The sequence below is a fragment of the Cryptotermes secundus genome, unplaced genomic scaffold, assembly GCF_002891405.2.
Source record: "Cryptotermes secundus unplaced genomic scaffold, Csec_1.0 scaffold280, whole genome shotgun sequence".
Lineage (NCBI taxonomy): Eukaryota > Metazoa > Arthropoda > Insecta > Blattodea > Kalotermitidae > Cryptotermes > Cryptotermes secundus.
Window position 1 is genome coordinate 1,938,279 of NW_019720566.1, and position 22,206 is coordinate 1,960,484.

The 22,206-nt window shown below is 39.5% G+C and overlaps 1 protein-coding gene across 13 annotated transcripts in view; it reads right to left on the bottom strand.

Annotated features, from left to right (window-relative positions):
* Positions 1-22,206, bottom strand: part of LOC111868594 (ankyrin-3) — a 276,782-nt gene that overhangs the window by 48,136 nt on the left and 206,440 nt on the right. For all 13 annotated transcript variants that reach the window (XR_002843539.2, XR_002843535.2, XR_002843534.2 and 10 more), the window contains 7 exons: positions 18,085-18,309; positions 17,319-17,479; positions 16,363-16,574; positions 13,315-13,519; positions 11,600-11,789; positions 10,921-11,056; positions 6,784-6,966 (listed from right to left, as the gene is read on the bottom strand). Coding sequence is in view for 10 of the 13 variants with exons in the window: in XM_023859420.2 (XP_023715188.1) it covers positions 6,784-6,966; positions 10,921-11,056; positions 11,600-11,789; positions 13,315-13,519; positions 16,363-16,574; positions 17,319-17,479; positions 18,085-18,309 (1,312 nt within the window). In the remaining 3 variants the exon portion in view is untranslated. The remainder of the gene's footprint in view (positions 1-6,783; positions 6,967-10,920; positions 11,057-11,599; positions 11,790-13,314; positions 13,520-16,362; positions 16,575-17,318; positions 17,480-18,084; positions 18,310-22,206) is intronic.

Consider the following 22,206-nt stretch of genomic DNA (forward strand, 5'->3'; position numbering starts at 1 on the left):
GCTCGCAATAGCCACAGGAACTTTGCTGCAAGACAGGCATATGTAACGATGACTTAGCGCTCTTAAACTCGTGTGTCATTAAATACAGTTCTCCTGACAACAGGCCAGCGAAAAATCTAACAATCTACAGCAAAACCATCAATTATTATGGGCGTTATAACATAGGTGTGCAGCTGGACGAAACATACACGTCGAACCCCCCCCCAGACGATTTAAATACCTGACGAAACATACACGTCAAACCACGCTGAACGGTTAAAGAATGGTTCATGCAGACCTTCACAGGTCTACCCAATGCAGTTCACTATCACAGTTGCTGTTACCACCTTACATTCTATCACTTCCCCCCCAGTAATGGTAACATCTGTTACGGTTCAAAACTTCAAGATCTGATATTAACTCTTTGCTCCCCATTCCAAAGCACACTGTGGGGTCAGAGGGGTATACCATGGTTCTAAGAACCTTTACCCAGTTGGTGCAGAGGTATAATAATTCTCCTTATTTTATAACAAATATGTACTTTGTTCAGGGTTTCTGACAGCACCCAGTCATCATTTAGTGCTACAATTTGTGCAAAACATTCTTAACTATGCCATCAGTTTTGATTTGAGATAAAACAGAAATCTGCCTTGATGCTGTAAACTACAGCACTTTGCATAATAATGAGATACTCTCAAAATCACTCTATACAGAGTTAAATAGCATCAGTCCCATCCTGTAAATTTGCATGGCAGTAACATTAATAGTACTGATCTTAGAAAATTAAGAAGTACAAAGGTGAGATGACTACAGTGTTCATATAAAGTTTCATGAAAATTGGTCAAGTGATTCAATTTTTATTATTTTTTTATTTTCATTTGAGGGGGGGGAAGACGCAAATTTCTAACCATTTCAATTAGTTCTTTTCTGTTTGCATTAGTCCTTTAAGTCACCAGATGGCTGAAGCAGTTTTTATTGTCTAGTAATGTCCTCCCTTCCATTTTGAAAATGCTTGAAACACAAAAGTCTTTGTTCTATTCAGTGCCCTTCTCCATAAACTTTCCATAGTGTTTCATAAATGTCATTCCCTTTCCTAATATTTCACTAAAAGTTTGAGATTCTCTGTTCTAATAATTTATCAACAATGTAAAAGATGAACAAAATGCTTCCAGCAACCACAAAACAACAATAATTCCAGCAAACAGTTGCCACAAAATTGAAGGATGCCACATAATCCAATATATATGTACTTACTATGAAACCTCAGTTCAGTTATTCATTTATCAGGCTTAATAATGTTAAACAACATTCAGAGTTAACAGTAATAACATGAACTTTGGGCACCTGAAGACAATCACCTCGTAACACCAAGAAATTATGCAACAAATTCAACATTACATAATTAATTATTCTTATTCCTCCTCTACTGAGGGTCAAGTGAAGGGACCTAAACTAAACTTAATTAAACAACTGATGAGATAGTTACCAGATGTCTATTTTCCAGAAAACTGTTGTGTTCCTTTTTGTTTACATTCTTTCTTTCTTAATAAACATGCTCACAAGTTTTAACTAAACTTAGAACACAATTCTCACCTTACAGTTGGCAAAATGTGTTAACCATCTCAGATATAAGATGATCCCCTATTAACAGCAGCAAATTATGGCAAGAAATGATCTTACTGTGGATTAAATAAAATTCTTAGGTACAGTTTTCCTTTGCAAACTTAGCTTTCTTTCAACTCTTTATGGAAGCCAATTTTTAGCCCACACATTATCTTTCAGAATGAATTTTGAATTCAGTAAACTCCCTGTTATCTGGTATCCCAGCATCTTGAATTCTCATCCAGCTGGGAAAACTTCAAAGAGAATTTACTGTTCTTGTAAGTTATTCAAAAACAAATTTGCAGATATCGTCATGTGTTAGTGACTAGATATAGTGTTTGGATTGGGAACTGGTCTGACTGGACTCTTATAAATCATACCTACAAGTAATTATACTGCTATCACTAATTCACACATTTGACTTCTCACAACAGCACTCGCTAAGTCTCCTCAGTTTGTCATCACTAGCTGTTGTTTGGTTACAGTTCCCAACAATGGAGATTCTTCTGCTCTTGCTTATGTCACTGCCAATTGGCCACCATCTCACAACTCATCCTAAACTAGCCACTCACTGAATATGACTATATCTTGGTTGGCTGCCTCATTATATAATACCAGCAAAGACTGCATAAAAAAATACTGTGTTGCCTAGAAATGGCCCAAGAGTTCCTATGTTGTGGTTTGATGATTTGCGGTTGCAGAACTGTCTTTACCCAGCCGTTGCTTAGCAATGGCTGTCTCTTTCAGTCATCATGACATAATATGTTCATCCACCATGTGTGTAGTTCTTCCAGCTGCCACTAGCAGCACTATGCATTGTCCTGCCTCACAAAGATGCCATTACAGTACAGTCAGACCAGTTGAATTTGTGACCACATTTCAATACATGTATCCAAAATCTTTCACCCATCTACGATGACTCTCATTCAAGAATTAAAATAAAAATATGATGTTTAGACTTTGTATTGGGTTATACAGGGTCCGGCAAATCGACTTCCCGTATTTCAAAAGGCAGTTACAAACAAACAAACAAAGATACAGAAAAAATACTTTTATTTGTGAACAACAAATACGATGCTATTTTACATTACTTGGTTTTAAAAATTATTTCCGATAAATGGCGTCCTCCATTGTTCACACATTGACGAAGCCTTTCCCGGAAGTTGTCCATAGTTCTTCGTGTCATTTCCGGTGGAATGGCAGCCACTGCCTGGGTGATTGCCTCCTTAAGTGCTTGCAGGGTTGTGGGGCGATGTTTGTACACTTGTGCCTTTAAGTGTCCCCAAAGAAAAAAATCACAAGGTGATAAATCTGGTGACCTCGGGAGCCATGCGATGTCTCCTCACAAAGAGAGAAGACGTCCAGAAACAACTCTCTCAGAATTGCTAAAGAACGCCGCGAAGTGTGAGCTGTGGCTCCGTCTTGTTGGAACCAGGCTTGTCCCTCTTCATGGTCCCCAACAAACTGGTTTAACTTAGGTCGGAGGAAGGTCTCGATCATGTAACAGTAGCGATTCGAAGTAACCGTTACCGTTAGCCCATTTTCCTCGAAAAAATAAGGACCCCACACACCAAATTCAGCAACGGCACACCAAACTGTCACACGAGGCCTGTGAAGTGGTCGTTGGTGAAGTTCCTGAGGGTTTTCTGCTGATCAGTAGTGGAAATTTTGTTTATTTACAGTACTTGACAAGTGGAAGTGGGCCTCATCAGATGAAATCTAAACCACCAGAGGGAATGTTCTGAAGAATGTCCTCACATGCAGCTTTGCGATTTTCAAAATCTCTCTCACTTAATTCTTGGGTAACCATCATTTTGTATGGGTGCATGTGTAGATTTCTGTGCAGGATTCTTCTTACACTCCTATCAGACAATCCCAGGGCAGCTGCATGTTTAAGTGCTGAACGCTTTGGAGATTGCTGGATGGACGCTCTCACATGTGCCACATTTTCAGGCGTTCTTACGGTCCGAGGTCGGCCAGGTGATTTCTTTTTCAGTGCAGAACCTGTTGCTCTAAAGTTTGATACCCAAACGTGAATACTTTTTCTATCCGGAACAGGATCATGTTGGCCAAGTTCGAACCGAATGCGAAATGCTCGCTGAGTAGTAATCACCGATTCACCATTACGAATATACTCTTCCACAACAAACGCACAATGCTCACCGTGCAACGCCATTGCGACTACTGCAAATGGCACTTATACCACTATCGATCGATACCCACTCCGCCACTGTATCCCCACCACAACTCACACAGCGCCCTCTCCAAATACAGGAGGTCCATTTGCCGGACCCTGTATGAGAATTTTTCTCATAAACGTGACACATTCATGTAAATGGTGCACCCCTTTCCCCATACATGCCGGATAAGGGGAGATTATTGTACTAATTTTCCTTTGTTCCTCTATGATTCTTGTCCATATAACATTAAAATGCTGTCGTTCCTGGATGGCCCACAGTTTTTAGTCCTTTCAAAATATCTGGGTCACATTACTTTAAAATTGGAGTCATAAACACTTTGTGAGAATGAAGGGATTTATGTAATAAGAGTCCCTTCTGCTTCCATGTGCATTTGCATTACTGAATGATGAAGTATTAAAATTATTACTTAACAGACAAAATTACCTATTTAGATTAAATGTATCAACTGTGATAAATATTCATTATTAACTGTCAAAAGTCATTATGAAGATCACTTTGAATTCATAAGCAAAGTAACATTTGGAAACATGCATATCCATAACCAATCTACAAGAGAACATTCCCTAACACAGTGTTACGCTCCAAACATCATTACTTTTGGTAGAGTGGAAGCAAAGACTGAAATACAAAATCAAGGCTCACTGATTATGGATCATTACAAGATGTATCTCAAAGGCAGACTGATGGCTCCAAAAATATTAAATTGGATGAGCTGTCTGAATGAACTGTGCAAGTATGGTGGTAACAGTAATAAAAATGTAGAGAGTTCTGTCTTCTTATATATAATGTTGTGTAGTCCACTGAAAACCAACCAACGTTTTGGAAGAATACATCACGTCTGTCTCAGGGTTGAAGAATAAGCAAAACAAGAAACAAGCATGCAGCAGGCAGCAAGCATTCAATGGACTACACAGCATTATACAAAAGACAGCACTCTTCATACCCACCACAGAGGAACCTAAAATCCTACAATAATAGAATTCAATTTTGGCTTCAAAAATATATCAATACTTCCAGTACAAACAAGTTTTGAGACACACTACAGTTACCAGATGCATCTTTTCCCATAAACCATAGAATCTTGTTTCTTTTGATGCAGTTTTCATTTATAAATATAAATCAGTTCCATCCCCAACTTCTAAATAGAAAATAAAGAAAAGAAAATTTTGTTTTAAAGCCCGAGAAATATGGTAACTGACTACTTAAGTACAGCATTTTCCTCAAACAACTGACAGTTATCCAACTGACCAAGAACTGTATCATCATGATTCAAATTTGTCCTGAGCCAGTAAAATCCAGTTTACACTTCGTAAGACTTGAGATTCTTCTCATGGCCATAACTTTTGGGAGGTGATGCCATTAATTTGGTAGAGAGATACCAATGTTTCAAAGGAACCTGCCACCTCAATCTTCACAGCCAAAGATCATGAAGATGGAGGCAACAGATCCTTCAGAAACACTGGTACATAAATTACAAACTATACTTATTCCAGAAAATGGTAACCTTACTTATCAGCTTCTTCTCTAAGGCTTCCAAAGACGGCTCTTCCCCTGAGCTTTATGAGCAAATCTGCTCAGTCTACCAGTCCTGCATCACTCATGTATTCACCAGAGTGCAAAAACTTGTTACTTCGTATAATACAGGGTTATTAAAAAAGAATGAACCGATTTCATGACGCATTGCTTCAGTTCTCAAGCATCATCATGGAATGAGTCAGTGACCATTTGAAAGAGGAGTTACGTAAGCTGTCAATGGCTGCCACAGGGACGCTGAAGTCGTGTTGTTCTTCCAGCAACATTCAGTTGTTCGTTTACCCTCGGAATGGCGAGTCCTCAGCAATAGGCGTTCTGCGTTCTCAAAAACAAATTCGGTTGTCATGGTGCAACGTGCTTTTCGAAGGCGATTCGGCATTAATCTGCCCTGTCCTAAGAACATTTGATGGTGGTTTCGACAGTTTCAAGAGAGTGGGTGCCTGTGTAAAGGAAAAAGTCCAGGACAACCACGAGTCTCGGAGGAACAAGTAGCGAGAATCCATGCTGCGTTTGAGATGAGCCCACGAAAGTCAACAAATCAAGCTAGCCTTGAGCTTGCGATCCTTCAGTCCACTGTCTGGCATGTGCTAACAGTACGTCTACATTTGAAACCATACAGACTGCAGCTCATTCAGGCACTTACCAATGATGACAAAAGGAAGCGGATAGAATTTTGCGATTCAATGCTGGAAGACGAAACCTTCACTTCACGTTTAATTTTTAGTGATGAAGCGACTTTTCACTTGAGCGGCACAGTCAATTGTCACAATGTGCATATTTGGGGAACAGAGCACCCACATGAAACAGGTGAGCACGAAAGAGATTCTCCTAAGGTGAATGTCTCCTGTGCTGTGTCTCAGGACAAGGTTTATGGTCCCTTTTTCTTTGAAGGAAACACCGTTACAGGACAAACCTATCTCGATATGCTCCAAACTGGCTCTTCACTTCACTGCAAGCAGATTCGCATGACTTCATTTTTCAACAAGATGGAGCACCACCCCATTGGCACCTGATGGTCCAAGCCTTTTTAAATGAAAAAGTTCCCCAGCTATGGATTGGTCGGAAGGGGGCCAGAAACCTTGCTCTTTGTGCTTGGCCTGCGAGATCCCCAGACCTCACCGTGTGTGATTTCTTCTTGTGGGGCTATGTAAAAGATCACTTTTATGTTCCACTGCTACCCACTAACCTCGATGACCTTAAACATCAAATAACAACAGCGATTAACTCAGTGCATCGTGATATGCTGATATGCACCTGGGAGGAATTCTCTTATCGCATTGGTGTTGCCTGTGCTGCAGGTGGTGGCCACATTGAACACTTGTAAGACAGGAAATAAAAGTTGATTGTGAGTAGAATACTTGTGACTTGGCTGGAGTTTTGTATTCCTTTCCTTTGATAAAATATTGCGTAATAAAATCGGCTCATTCTTTTTGAATAACCCTGTATAGCATTATGTTCATCAGCATACCTTGGGTTCCCGCATGAACAGTATCCTCCCAACTGTATCTTCATCCTGATCTTTGACCCGTACAGTAAAGGGTAGGCGATTCTCTCTGAATGCATGGAAACCAAGATTAAGCTGGTCACCTGACTTCATGACTGGGATGAGATTCCCAGCAAATTCAATGTACTGAGGCTTTCCTTCCAGTACCTGCAACATAGAAAGTTCACATTCATCAGAAAACAGGTGAGCGGCAAAGAAACAATACAAAAGACTGGTTGTGTCCTTGTCAAAAACAGAATTCTTTTCCTTGCAAATCTAGCCTCAAATATTTGTACTACTGCCTTGGTATGTTCCTACAAAACCTGAAGGCAAGTTTGTAATTTTTCACTGTGCCAAATTCATACAATCCACCTCCAATGGTCAATCACACATCATTGTCTGATTGGAAAGTACGGAAGGAGTTAAAATATTGCTACTTCTCAATACGTACACATTAAAAATGTTTCATATAAAATATGCACCATTAGAAAGCTCTTGGACTGTTATTGTTGTAACTGCCTTGGTGAAATGAGATGAGAGGGGAGGTCTAGGTCATAGTTCTGAAAGCCTATTGCATCAGCCTGCCATGTAACACTGCACTGTGAACATGTATTTTTTTTACAGAAGTGCTTAGCCACAACTGGCTTCTTCATCACAACAAGCCTGCCCACATATCCCTGAGAAGCACAGAGTTTGTGACTAACAATAGCATTGTTATCGTTTCCCATCCTCCCTACTCGCCAGACTTAGCCCGTGATTTTGCTTTGTTTCCAAACTGAAAATGAAATTGAAGGGACAACATTTTGAAAGAGTGACTGACATCCAAAGGGAATCGCAAGCGCTACTTGACAGCATTAAGGAAAATGACTTCCATGGTGCATTTGGACAGGGGAAAAAATGATGGGGTCGATCTGTATGTTCCCAAGGAGACTATTCTGAAGGAGACAGAAGCCAAAATTGAGTAATTTGAGCCAGCATTTCTTTTTTGACCTAGTCAAGGAACATTACTGTCACTCTCAACACTAAAGTTTGCAAAGCTTTGATGGTACCATCGCATATATGATTTAAAAAAAAAATATGACATCAGAATTACTTAAAACATGTCTAATAAAACTCACCCAGTTTCTTAGAAAATTAAACAGGGCATTCAAATGGCATACAAAAACAAATAAGCCATATCTTCTCTTAAGAAACTTTTTTTTTGTGGCGCTACAGCCCCAATTTGGGCCTAGGCCTACCTCCATGAAACTCTCCGTTTCACTTCGGTTTACTAGATCCTACACATTTGGTAGGACTCCTTGGGCGAGTGATCAGCTCATTGCAAGGCCTCTACCTGCAGACAAACACAGAAAAACGCACACAAACATCCATGCCGAGTGGGATTCGAACCCACGATCCCGGCTTCCGAACGAGCGAAGACAGTGCATGCCTTAGACTGCTCGGCTACCGTGACCGGCCTTAAGAAACTTAAAACCAAAAAATTCTTCCAGAAAGACTTCAATACCAGAAACAAACACAGCACTATAAAATATTACACCTATAATAATTAGTTCCTTCTTACGAACATCTTACAAAGTCACTGACAGTTTATTTCATTACAAAATTGTACAGCCTTTCTATGAAGACACTCCAGTTTTAATTGTACAAACTTAACTATATAACTGTGTAGCAAGCATCACTATATTTGGTGTATCTGAGTTCAGCAGTGTTAGGAGAATGTGCTATCCTTGGTAGCAACATCATGAAGTACCAATAATAGAGACAGCATACTCAGTAGGGAAGCATATGTTTTTGGTTGCAAGATTTTACCAGACTGCTAGTGCCTTCAGGATTTTGCATAAATTCTGTGTGAAACCTGAGTGCAGGAAAGCACCAAGCAGGTCTGCAATAAACAGAGCAGTTAATAACTTTGAAATGGCTTGGAGTGTGAGCAACAAAAAGGCGGGTATCATCAGTAACAAGTATCAGAACACCATGACTGTTCACTGCGTTTAGCAGGTGTTTTTGATGCACAGTCCCAGGAAATTTGTAACACATCTTTCTCAGAAACTCAACATGAGAGAAATATTAGCACTCTGTGGACCGAACACATAATATCATGCTTTTCGCTTTTAAACGTGGCGGACCGGTCACATGATATCAGGATTTTAAGACAGGTTAGGTTGTAACACACTATACCTTGCTCTGGCGCCACGCAACTGCAATGAATACTGCGTAATAAATCTTCGGAATGTATGCTAGGTATTCAGTAACTTGACCTGGCAGGCTAGAGTCCCTACTCCAAAAGGAAATACACTTTGCTCCTTCCAGCTCTTTATGTACCAGGCAGGAAGTTAGTAGAGGGGAATATGTTTCAAGGACAAAAGTGGTTGAAGGCAAAGCGATCTCTCTGACTTGTTTTCCGATGAGCTATCTGACGTGCCTTGTGGAGGAGTAGTGATTAGTGACTCACACAGGGGAAGTGACAGGGGTCAACAAAGAATTGTGGCCACAGATAATAAACGTGAAAGTTGCCTTGTGGCTTATAAATTGTGCCATTTTCAATTCACTTTTGGTTTACAAAAATCTAAACCCTGATTCGAAATTGAAATATAAAGCATTTCTGATGAATGTGGCATAGGCTTGGGCTACAGACCAGATGGTGGCGGCAGAACCAGAGTCAGACAGACGACTTAGTGCGACCTAGACCATCAAGTCCCGCCTCATGCAGATACCCCTGGGCGATTCTCGGGTGATATGCGGAAATATACCCTCGTGAAAATTGTGAAGAGTGAACATTCCAAGGGGAAGCATCCTTCTAGGCAATGCCGTGTTTGCGCAGTTCACAAAAAAAGGACTATGACTGTCTACATTTGCAAATGTGTAATGCCACTTCACAAAGGGGAATGTTTCCAGAAATATCACACTCTCAAGCACTTCTAGGAGCATTGGTAAACATTCTCCAAAAATTTTAGTTCATAAAATTAATTAGGAGATTTTATATTAATTTTTAAAGTGAACAGTGCACAAGTTAGGGTAGTAGGTATAAAAATGCTGGTCCCCAGGGTGATTTAAATATTTAAATCGCCGGTCCGCAAAGTGTTAAGATATAAGTTAATCCAAGCTGATGTGAAACTTTCCAAGAAAATCCAAATGCAGCAAGTCTTTGTTGGGGCCAATAAAGCCAGGAGAGCTGACTTCTCTGGCAACTGCAAGGTTTTTTACAGGACAATCCAATGATCTCCTGAAGAATATGGTTTAATGATAAGGCCCATATTCATTTTAATGGCTATATGAACAAGCAGAATACATGTGTGTACACCAATGAACACCCATGTAACATAATGGAGACAACAAGTGACGGTATTGTTTTGACTCCTTTTTCAGTGATACTGTGACTGCTGATCATGTGTCCTCCATGAAGAATGTCTTGTGTTTCACCAAAGAATGGGCGTCAATTTCAGAGAAACGTTTTTTCAACACGACAGGGCTTGGACCCACACTGCGAATGCAGTGCTGGATGTGTTCAATAATCTTTCTGATTACAGAGTTTTGTCTAATCATTTCTGTGAATCATTCAGATATGGGTGGCCCTAGCCACCACACTCTGCAGGTCTTAACCCATGGCAATTTCTTCTTATGGAGATCTCTGAAAGATACAGTTTACAAAAACAATGAACATGCGCTTGAAGAACTAGAACAAGAAATTTTGGTAGCAGTGATCAGTGTCAGTGAAGAATTTCCAGCTTCATCTGTGCAAAATTTGTGACACTGACTGAAGTCATGGATGCCAATGGTGCATGTCCTGAAAATGTGTTTATGTGACTGTCAATCTCCCAACACTAGTGAATCCACACACACCAAATACAAAGTCTTTTATTACATAATTAAGTAATTACTATATATAATTAAAACTTAAGCATCTTCAGAAAAGTAACCTGTATATACTTATCTTCAGTCAGTTAATGCAACATCTAATATCTGTGATTCCTCTAGTCCTTTGTGTCTACTTCTCCATGCCTTCTATCAATCATTCTCCTTCTCTGCTATAACATATTGTACCCACTACTGTTGGTTTTCTGGGCCAATATTAAGGAACAATATAAGCATCGTACACAAGCAAGACACTAATCATTTACTTACCTCCACATCCCGGCTTTTGGCAACTTCTGTGAAGTGTTCCTGGTGCTCAAGTGTCTTGTCCTCTTTGTCATCTGTCATGCAGAATACTCTCAGCCTTGCCTCCAAAACATCCACACGTTTTGCAAACACCACAAATCTGTTGATCAAAATAAACAATAACTGAAGGGGTCAAGCTATACACCAATCTGTACTATCTATAGCAATATTTCCTATCAGACATGTGCCACTTGTAAAGAGCATACAGTTACATCACTTTTAAAACTTACACCATACCATGCAGTTTGTTTCTTCTGCCCAGATACGACAACAGGCTGTGCTCCATCAATCTTGCTATTGTGCTCAATATGAGAACTTTTCAAACCTCAAGTCATCTAATACTGGTTTACATTTATTTTACTCTGCTTTGTGCAAGTAGCAATAATGGAATCCTTCTTCTTCTTTTTAATTCACTTAGTGGGGGTGGAGTCCAACTGGGTCCACTCGGCATGGAGGCCACTGACTGGCCTATTGTAGTCTGCCCCAGGTGATTATGATGGAGAATTTGGTGGAATGAAGACTGGCAGGGGAAACTGAAGTACTTGGAGAAAACCCACCCCAGTGCCACTTTATCCACTACAAATCCCACTTGACCAGACCCAGGATTGAACCCGGGCCACTGTGGTAGATCCTTCTAACTTACTTGGCCATGAAGGGTGGATGTGTAGCTTCCCTGTACAGCTCAGTAGCCATCTTGGTTGCTTCAGAAATATTGCGACAGTCCATTAGCCAGAAACGTGCAGAAACAGTCGTTGTGAATGTCACACAGTCTTTTACGAATGTGAGAGGAGTAGAACCTGTTACATCCTCCCACTGTGCCCGCGTAGTGCCACCTGAAGAAACAATGGGTGCATTTCAAATACTCAGAATTACTAGGTTTTTGGACTTTGTCCATCATCTGGTATTCTGAAAACTATAAAACACAATGTTTTGAAATCTAGATCTGGTTCTGTCCTCAGGTTAGGGAGGAGGCACACTTTTTTTCATTAGACAATTAAGTCTAAAATTCCATGTGTCTTACAGTCCAAATGCAATAAAACTTTTTTACCAAATTTTGCCCTCTAAAACCTAGGTGCACCGTATGGTCCAGAAAATGTTATATCTTGCAACCTATGAATCAGGACATTATCTCCAAATTCAAAGATTGCTTTATCCTTTAACATCCATGCAAAGAACAACATGTCAGCACATACATAAGTTCAGTAGGCTCTTGCAGTCCTAGCATTGCAACATTTACAAATAAATCCCATTACCATCAATTTTAAAACCAGCAATCAGCACTGCAGTAGAGATTTAAATTCAAATGATGAAGGTTGAGCAAATGGATGAGGAAACTAATAAGGTACAAAAGGGGCCAACAAGAAAATTTAGGAAGACTTTTGTTACCATGAATGTCACTGAAAGTATAAAATTAACACTAAAGAAGTTAATGACATGTGTGAGGGGTCAGGTAAGAAAGAACAGTGGCATGTACTGACTTCCAACAGTCAGAGTAGGAGCAACCAAAATTACTTGAACACTATCCAGCAAGCCTACCAACATGGTTCTCACGAAGTAAATCATGATAATATTGAAAAGGCATTACCATGTTAAGGGAAAAGCAGCTTAGGCAATGAGGAATTGGAAAAATTGGCAGGGTGTTCCTGAAAAAGGCAATGGAACTAGTGCAGATGACTTCATTATGAAGTTCAGCCTAACCAATGCTACTGCATTTAACCTATAGCAGATGAAAGGAATACACTGTTATATGTATTCACAGCTGGCCAAATATGACTACAATGTGCCACTAAAATCTGAATTTCCAAGGATACATCTCTTACTTATCTTTGGTCTAAAATGCTTCTTTAGGCCTCAGAAATCATCACAAATATTTCTGTATTTGAATTATTAACTTGTGAGGGATTACTTTGTTTGATTACCTCACTCCTGGGTGTTGTGAAGTCTTGATAACTTTACAGTTCTCTTCATGCAACCATTCTCAATTCGTATTCTTAAGAAGTGTGAATATGGGATACCAAAATCTGAAGACCTTCAGAGAACACCTCAGCTTATCTCATCGTCAATTTCATAAAATCTACAGCCCTTCAGCCTGTTATGTCATCAAAACTGGTATTTTTATGTATATGTATATGTTTGTGTATTCTGCTCTTCATCTTTGGATAACTATTCATTTGTATCACTGTCTTCAATTAGTCTTTGTGACATGTCTTACACTCAGAAGTAAATAAACTGTAACACATGGTCACTGAAAATATACCTGTGGTCTGCAGATAAATGTACAAACACAGATTTGGATACTAACAAGTTTGGTAAACAGAACAAAGCAAAATACAGTTTGAATACCCTTACTTGACTTACCAGTTATGCTGCAGAGCAATCTGAGTGTTGGGGCATCTCCTGAGTACTGGTTGATCATGCCTTTGTTGGCTGCTTGTGGCACAGGGATCGTTAGAGTAATTGGTTTGTGAAACTTGCGCCGTCGGGGCTCTACTGTCACAATAGGTGACACAGCAACTCGATTTCCCAGCAGTTTTGCTGCTAGTTCAGCTGATATTGGTTGTGCCTGTAATGAAACAATAATGTCAGGAACAACAAAATACTTCCTACATACAGCACAGTGAGCATACTTAAACCTCCACAGTATTTTCCATAGCAAGAAATAAAATGCCACACAATGTGATATAGTGACTGGCACTGCTTTATAGCTCTGAGGACCTCATTTCTTATATTGGCCACAAGGAAGTGAGCCTGAGGTTTACCGTTGTTCTCTTCAGCCCTCCTGGAACATGGTATGGTAGACTGGTATCAAAAGAGAATCCTTGGCTATCAGATTTCATGTCCTTCCATATTTATAATAATTGCATAATTTCTTTTTCATATAGTTTTTACATAGTTGCTTACTTATACTATGTGTTGCAAATGACGACTAACCTTCAACAATACAGGCATTTATGTTTTTCTGCACATTTGATGCAACATCACGACAATCTGTTTGAATAATTTTTTAAATGCATGCCTCAAAATTTGTTCCCCGTTATGTGTCAGGGTTATATATGCACATATTATCTAGCAACTCTTTAACCACCATGCCTAGGAGAAGCAGAGTGCAGTCCATTCCTACTACCAAGACATCCCATTCTGTAACTAAAACAATTTTTTTTAATTCTTCTGATCAGATTTATACAAGCAGTCACAATTTGTACATAATGTGCCATATTCTGACAAACACTTGGAAGATTTGTATGCTTTGTGGGAACTACCCACAGTGAAATGAGTGCTACTGAATCAGCACTCATCACAGCATCTCCAACGCCCATTGGTTAACATACCGCCTATTGGCAAAAGTATAAATATGCAGCCTCCAACATGCTGGCATCAGTCCATCAGTCACAACTAAGCCTGCATCAAGACAACAGCATGACAGCAAGTCTAGTAGCAGCAATCACCAGTACAAATCAGGCCGGCCAGCCAGCTGGCTTGTTATCACCAGGCTGCTTCAAGGATGAAAGCCATGCTGCTGCAAAGAAGAATGCTGGACTGTTGCAAAAAAGAATGCTAGGCTACTGCAAATAAGAACACCAGACTGCTGCAAAGAAGAACACTGGGCTGCTGTAAGGAAGAACAATGGGCTGCTGAAAAGAAAGATGCTGGGCTGTTGCAAAAGAAGAATGCCAGACTGCTGCAAATAAGAACATCAGACTGCTGCAAAGAAGAACACTGGGCTGCTGTAAGGAAGAACAATGGGCTGCTGAAAAGAAAGATGCTGGGCTGTTGCAAAAGAAGAATGCCAGACTGCTGCAAATAAGAACATCAGACTGCTGCAAAGAAGAACACTGGGCTGCTGTAAGGAAGAACAATGGGCTGCTGAAAAGAAAGATGCTGGGCTGTTGCAAAAGAAGAATGCCAGACTGCTGCAAATAAGAACATCAGACTGCTGCAAAGAAGAACACTGGGCTGCTGTAAGGAAGAACAATGGGCTGCTGAAAAGAAAGATGCTGGGCTGTTGCAAAAGAAGAATGCCAGACTGCTGCAAATAAGAACATCAGACTGCTGCAAAGAAGAACACTGGGCTGCTGTAAGGAAGAACAATGGGCTGCTGAAAAGAAAGATGCTGGGCTGTTGCAAAAGAAGAATGCCAGACTGCTGCAAATAAGAACATCAGACTGCTGCAAAGAAGAACACTGGGCTGCTGTAAGGAAGAACAATGGGCTGCTGAAAAGAAAGATGCTGGGCTGTTGCAAAAGAAGAATGCCAGACTGCTGCAAAGAAGAACGCTGGGCTGCTGCAAAGAAGAATACCAGACTGTTGCAAAGAATAATGCCAGGCTGCTACAAAGAGAACACCAGGCTGCTGCAAAGAAGGCTGTCTCTTTGAGCATCGACATCCCACAGTTTCTTTCAATCCTGATCAGTTGGTACACAAAGATGCACTTGGTAGTCAAAGTGTCTAAAATTCCCCAAAATAAAAGTCAGGTAATATAGATCCAATATCTTGGAGCTCAAACAATTTGAGTAATAATGTAATTACCAAAAATTATGTCAATATTTCCTCTGCTAAGTCCATAATGTGAGCTGCTGCTGCTCTCTCATTCTGGAACCAACAGCCTCCTCACTTCTCAATTTCCAAAGACAAATTAACTGCTGGTTGTTTGTAATATAAGACTATAACTTTCACAGTGACTGAATGAATTAAAATGTTCTTGGGCAATCAGTTGTGCCAATGCTGAGGTGAAACAACAAACGTTCTGGGGACCTCCCGTCTCCATCTGGGTCAATACTGCACCGACAAGGTCTTCTCTTCACAGATTCCATTAAAACTCTCAAATCTTGCTCCAACTGCCCCCCTTATAACATCTTGGCATGGACCGTCTACAAAACACCATTCATTGTTGTACTCCAATGTTCACTGGGAACATGTATGTTTGCGAAGGCATTACTCAGCAGCAGCTGCGTATATCCACTTATTAAGAATGTATGTTTGCGAAGCCATTACTCAGCAGCAGCTGCGTATATCCACTTATTAAGAATCTGCTGCCTAGCAGAAAATGTTGATACACACTACAATATCATTACTTTATCCTAATTAACAATGCACTACTCTTTTCATTCATCGTTCTGTATTCCCAGATATACTGTATAACGCTTATGCATTTTTCCAAGACCTACTACTTTAATAAACAAAAATTTTTGTTTTCTGTGAAACATGTACTTGTACTGCATACATGTTTTTACATGTCATAATTACAGCTTATGTAAGATTCATTTTTGGAAAACCAAATAATGATGAAAGTTGATAACTAGTACCTGTGTTTGTTAATGGAAATATGATGAACTGTAACCAAATTCCTATCTGAGTTTAGGGTTAGAATAAGTGTTTCCAGCAGCAGTAACACATGCATAACTATACCTGGATTCCAACACGGATCTTTTTGGTAAGAGCCGCCGGTGGGAAAACTGCCTGCACTTGAGGAACAACACTTGATGATACCATTCCTCCTTCAGGTCCAATTGCATGCACCTCTTGTCTTGTCCGTGACACAACAGCAAAATAGTGAGGAAAGTCCACTGTCAATATCCGTGTGATGCGGTTTGTGTGAAGGTCTTCCAGCTGACTCATTTCTGCACACAAATCATAACACTGTGCCTACCTTCATGCTAAAGTGTCTCCATTGAAGAACTGGTATAAATACTCAGCTGATCAAGGAATTAAAATTATTACGAAACCTGAAAGTTCTTCACCATCACTAAAATGCACGCACATGCACACGCAGAAATTTGTCCAACTGTAAATTTACATTGTTCTATTTTAGAAAATTCAAAGAAAACTGGCACCATTCTGCCTGTGTTCAAGTTTTCTTCAAACAAGATAGGCATAACTTTGCATATGGAAATTTTTAACCATATGTGAGAGAGTTCTACCAGCTGAATGCCTATGAAGAAAGAAACAAATGACCCTGTTTGACTGGTCAAAGAAATAACATGGTGCATAAGCTAGTGCTGTTACACAAACAATGTTATTGTGTTCAAACATGTAACTTTTAAAAGGCTTGCCAAATGTGTCATATAAAGAAATCTAAATATTTTCTTAAGCTGCATTATTTTCATTTCCCTCATTTTACACTCCCTTGGTTTTACATTTATTTTTGGTGGTCTTTTATAAAGAATTGTTACTCCTAGATAAATAGCCCACTGGCACCCAACAGATATGAGGCTGGGGATTTAAACAGAGTAGTGTTTGAGACAAAAATATAAACACTGAAGACAGCCAGCAATCAAACAGCTGATCACTTCAGTGACCAACCTATCAGGATTCTGAAGTATGAGATCAAGATATGACAACAGAAGTAAAGATGAACATTTTACCTTCTCCCTCAAAGCTTTCATTGAGGACATCCTGAACAGCTTCCTCACTGGCATCCAGTGTATGTTCCCTCCAAGTGTCACCATTGTCAGACCGCAGAATCACTATCTCCCGCTCTTTGCCTCGCAATGATGCAAAGTGTGGAACCTCAATTATAACAGGTCTGGCAATTAAATTAATGAAACACATATTAAGGACACATAAAATTCATTTGCAACTTTTTTTTTTTTCATATTCATTCCCACCAACTATGCTCACACAGTTTTGAGTCTGGCCTGTATTCTTCCTTTATACAGTGTACACTTTCAGGTTAAGTTCAAACCTAGCTAATAACAAAGCCCACCAGTGGACACAATGCTGATCACTTCAAATTTCACATGTTACTTCCTGAAGATGAATCTAACACTTATCTTCCCATCTCCTCCTCCCCTGTGTTCTCAGTGACAATTTTGTGAGATGTTTTCCAACCAAAATTCTGTATATATTTCTTGTCCCCTTCCATCTTAGCTACATGTCCAAGCCATAGTAATGACCTAGATTTTATTATCCCAACAATAATCTCTTCACATACAAGTTTGTTTGCATGCTAGCGTGCGTGCATGCACGGATGCACACAAACGCACACATACCCAAATACAAACATACACATTCTATTCACACTTCTAATCAAAGAAACAGAGGAAACAAGTTCCTGCAAAACAAGAGAACTTAAAAAACAGAAGGAAAGTCATAAATCCATTACACTTTCTTACTGTCACACCAACTTACCCAAGGAATTTCGCACCCACTGGGCCAAGCTCAAGGATTCTGCTGGCCAGTGCTTCTCCCTCCATAAGTGGTGGTGGGTTTGACAGCTTGTCTTTGCGAAGGTACCTGCAGGTGACTCTCATGGGCATAGCAGCCTTGCGAGGGGGGACAATCACACGCACCCCTGAATGCCTGCAGCCCCTCATTGCTCCTCCTCTTGCATCAACAAGGAAACTCACCAGGAAGCTGATGACACATGAAGCACTCGTGTCACATAAGATCTAGACTATTGAGTTCACACTTCTGCATAATATTTATAAAATAAAATTTTGCTTATCAATTATACCATCAGAAGTCACAATTACAGCCAAGAAAATTGGATTATTTGTATTCTGTATCGCACCCTATCAATCACAGTGGATGCACAGTTCAACTGTCCCATTCCTGCAAACTTACTGAGCTGATAAAGCTGATTTGAGCGGCCCATTCATGAACAGATCTGGGCAATGTCTAAGGGCTGGGCTGTTATAGTGTTATAGCGTATAATTCATACTTATACAGGGTGTCCCAGGAGGAATGTGCCAAACTTCGGGAGGGTGTTCCTTATGTTAAAGTATGCCGATATAACCCAAAACGCCTATGTCCAAAGTTGAACGGTTACGGAGATAATGGCCCAAGAAAAGTGTGGTCTTCTGGCAGGTCCAAGCACTGTACCTCGCTGTACCTCTCAGCTGAGAGCCCTTATCTATGTTTGTCCTTGAGTGCGATGATACTCCCTAGCCGTGCTTATGTAGTTGGCTCATACCAGAACGCGCAGTCAGCACGTTACGTCATCGCTCGCCAGTCATGTGTTATGTATACTGCTTGGAAACCTAAGGACAATTATGACATGGCGAGCGAGTATTTTGTACTTCAATTTTATGGCTTTCCGTCACTCACAAGTTGGTTTGATGTTACGTACATTATTAACATTACAGAATCCACATATTCCTGCCAGTTTTAATATGTATTTTGTAATCAACAAGTGTGTAACCCCGGTCAAAGTTTGACACTTCTCGGGCCATTATCTCCGTAACCGTTCAACTTTGGACATAGGTGTTTTGGGTTATATCGGCATACTTTAACATAAGGAACACCCTCCCGAAGTTTGGCACATTCCTCCTGGGACACCCTGTATTTAGATATGGTATTACAATGTAAAATATATGATTATGCATTTCTTAAGTACAATGGTCTTTATTGTGTTGTTGAATTTTTATGAAACATCCTGAAAAATCCTACAAAATCTTAACCCTGGGACTGTAGTGAAAATCACATTTTATATACATGATATCCTGTTTCAGACTCAGGACTATAGATGTCGCTGCCATGGATGAGAATGCCATAAATTGGTTTAAAAGTAATTCATTAACTGAAAAACAGGATGACACCTTCCTGTACCTTGATGAAATATTATACAACTACACCCTTGTTAAAGTTATTTCTTCCGTTAACAGGTTATGAATAATTATGATAAAAAATTTTAAACTCGTAGCAGAATATAAGAAAATATTAGGACTTCGATGATTAACTTATTATCCACTTCGATCTATCAAGTGATAATTCAGTGGAAAATTAGTTTCCTAAGCTGAAGATACCCAATCTTGAGCAATTCTCTTAATCTCAAAGTGAAATAACTGCCTTACACAACTTCATACAACTGCTGATATTGATGTACTGTTTATCATGTTACTTTTGCATAAAGTGTACAGAGTGAATGCACCCAGAACAAGTCATGTGAGATTGCCAATAGGTTCTCAAAACAAAAACACAATAATTCTCAGTTAAACTTGGAATAGGGAATCTACAATAATAGTTTCTGAGCAAAAATTAACATCAGTCCACACTGGCCCAATGTTAAAATATATTTGTAGCAGCAATAAATGAATGTCAAGACCAATGAGATGAGAAAATGTGCAATTTCAAATAATTTACAAATCTGTGTAGTGTAGAAAGCTCTAAATATATGTGTTTGTGAGTGTCGATAATTGGGTTTCATCACTGATTTTATTCAAAGTCTTGTCAAGTTTAAAGTTCACTCTTTGCTATTTCATTCAGATTGATCTTCAACAATGTCAGAGGGACAAATGGGGAAAAATATTTATATCTTCAATAAAAGAACATTTAGTCCAAAGAGGTAGGCAAAATTGCAAAGATAGCAAATTTCCTGTTGCCCTCTGTATCATTCTGGAATAACCCCAAGACTCTGTCTTAGAATCAATGTTTTCTGATTTTATAAATGGAAATATTAAATAAATAATGCCTAATTCTTCTACTTGAAAATTTCAATGAATATTTTAATTCAAAAAAAGGTGTTTCTATTTTGTGAGCCGAAGTAAATTTGTACAATCAGCCAGCTAACTGTGACGCAATTCAAAATACCAACAGTCACAGAAAAGCATAAAAATAAACACCTTCTGAACACATCTTGGGGGTAAAGGGCGGCCAGCACGTAGGCCTTACAACCTTGCCACCATCTATGAGCTGATTGTCTAGAAAATGTGGGAACCTCAACATCTCACAACCCTATGTGCCTCCACAGCCTGTTAACAGGGATACCTTACTTTTTACTTTTTACTTTTTACTTTATGATGAATATTATTAATCTGGAAATTTTTACAGTTCTATAAACATTATAACTACAACTAAGCTGCATACAATATTGTTCTTATGTATAACATACAAGAAAGATAAAAATATTTGTAGGTTCTAACACAAAGACAAACCATCATAATGACTATCCACATGCACAAAACTAATGAACACTGGCAGCTGTTAGTTAATAGCTACATAAGATACTAACATGGCACTATGGGTAAGCACCATAACCAAGCCCCTTAATGACTTTATCTACCTGCAACAAGAATATTTACATGACACAGTAGAAACCCCTCTGACATTTAACTTGTTAAGTGATCATAAATAATTTTCTTTTTAATAATTCATAATCAAGTGTCATACAAAAGACTAACTTGGTGTCATTTTTAAAACCTACCAAGTACACTCTCCACACAATACTGACTACAAAACTGCCCCTGTCTCACAGTCACATTCAAACTTCAGAAAATGTACGAGTAAGAACCATACAATTTGATCATGTAATACTTGAGCTGCCTTACTCCAGATAGCTAATTCACCTCATTAGCTTTCCCCTTATATAATTCATGATCAATATGGAAGATGTAATTTAAGTGGCTTCAATTTTTATAAAAAAAACAGACGCATAATTATAATACTCATTTAGTGAAAGACTATCAAGGCAATTCTACCTAACACAAAATGCTAACAGAATACAGGTAGAAAGGTTAGAGAATATCTGCAACTCTTATAAGAAGTGGGATGTTAGTTAAAGGATAAAAATTAAAATGTAACTGGAGTCAACTGCTTCACCTTCAAGAAACAAGAAAATATGCCTGACACAACTATGATAGTGTGGCATGCAGACCTGCTGCTAGGCAAGAGCCATGAAAGAAGTAGCTGTACAACAGCCCTTACTGAATAATGGCTTCACAAATAAACACATTTACACAGCAACAGAAGAACAGTGTTTTGTGTGAGGTCCAGCTGAGCTGAGCTTAGTTAGTTCACTGGTGAGTGACTGAGTCAGTCAGTCAGTGAGTTAGTAACATGCTGGGGATCAGCTGTTGTGATCTGCTGCTGTGAGAGGCTGGTAGCTCAGGCCAGGGATAGTTCGGACAACCAGAGGAAGGGGAACATCCATGGCTGGAAGCCGCTACCAAGCAACAGCAGTGAAGACTGTGACTGTGGACAATAGTGTGTGTTCGTGTGTCTGTATAATAAAGAACTGTAAAATGTAATTACACACTGAATAAAACAGTCCAATAAATCAGATCATCAATCTAAAACCTGTCTATGGTCACACCCTATCATCATATGGCAACTGGTACCATAAATGGGATTGGGTCAAACAGATTAACTGGATTGAACAGGACTGATACAATCGAACTGTAGCAAGATGGATGCCTGGCTAACAGAAAAGAAATGACTGGGGAAAAGAAATGAAGGTCGTGCATGAAAGCATGCAAGCCAAGATAGGAGGCACTAATGAGGTCATTCAAGGTACATTCGTCTCCACCAAGCCAG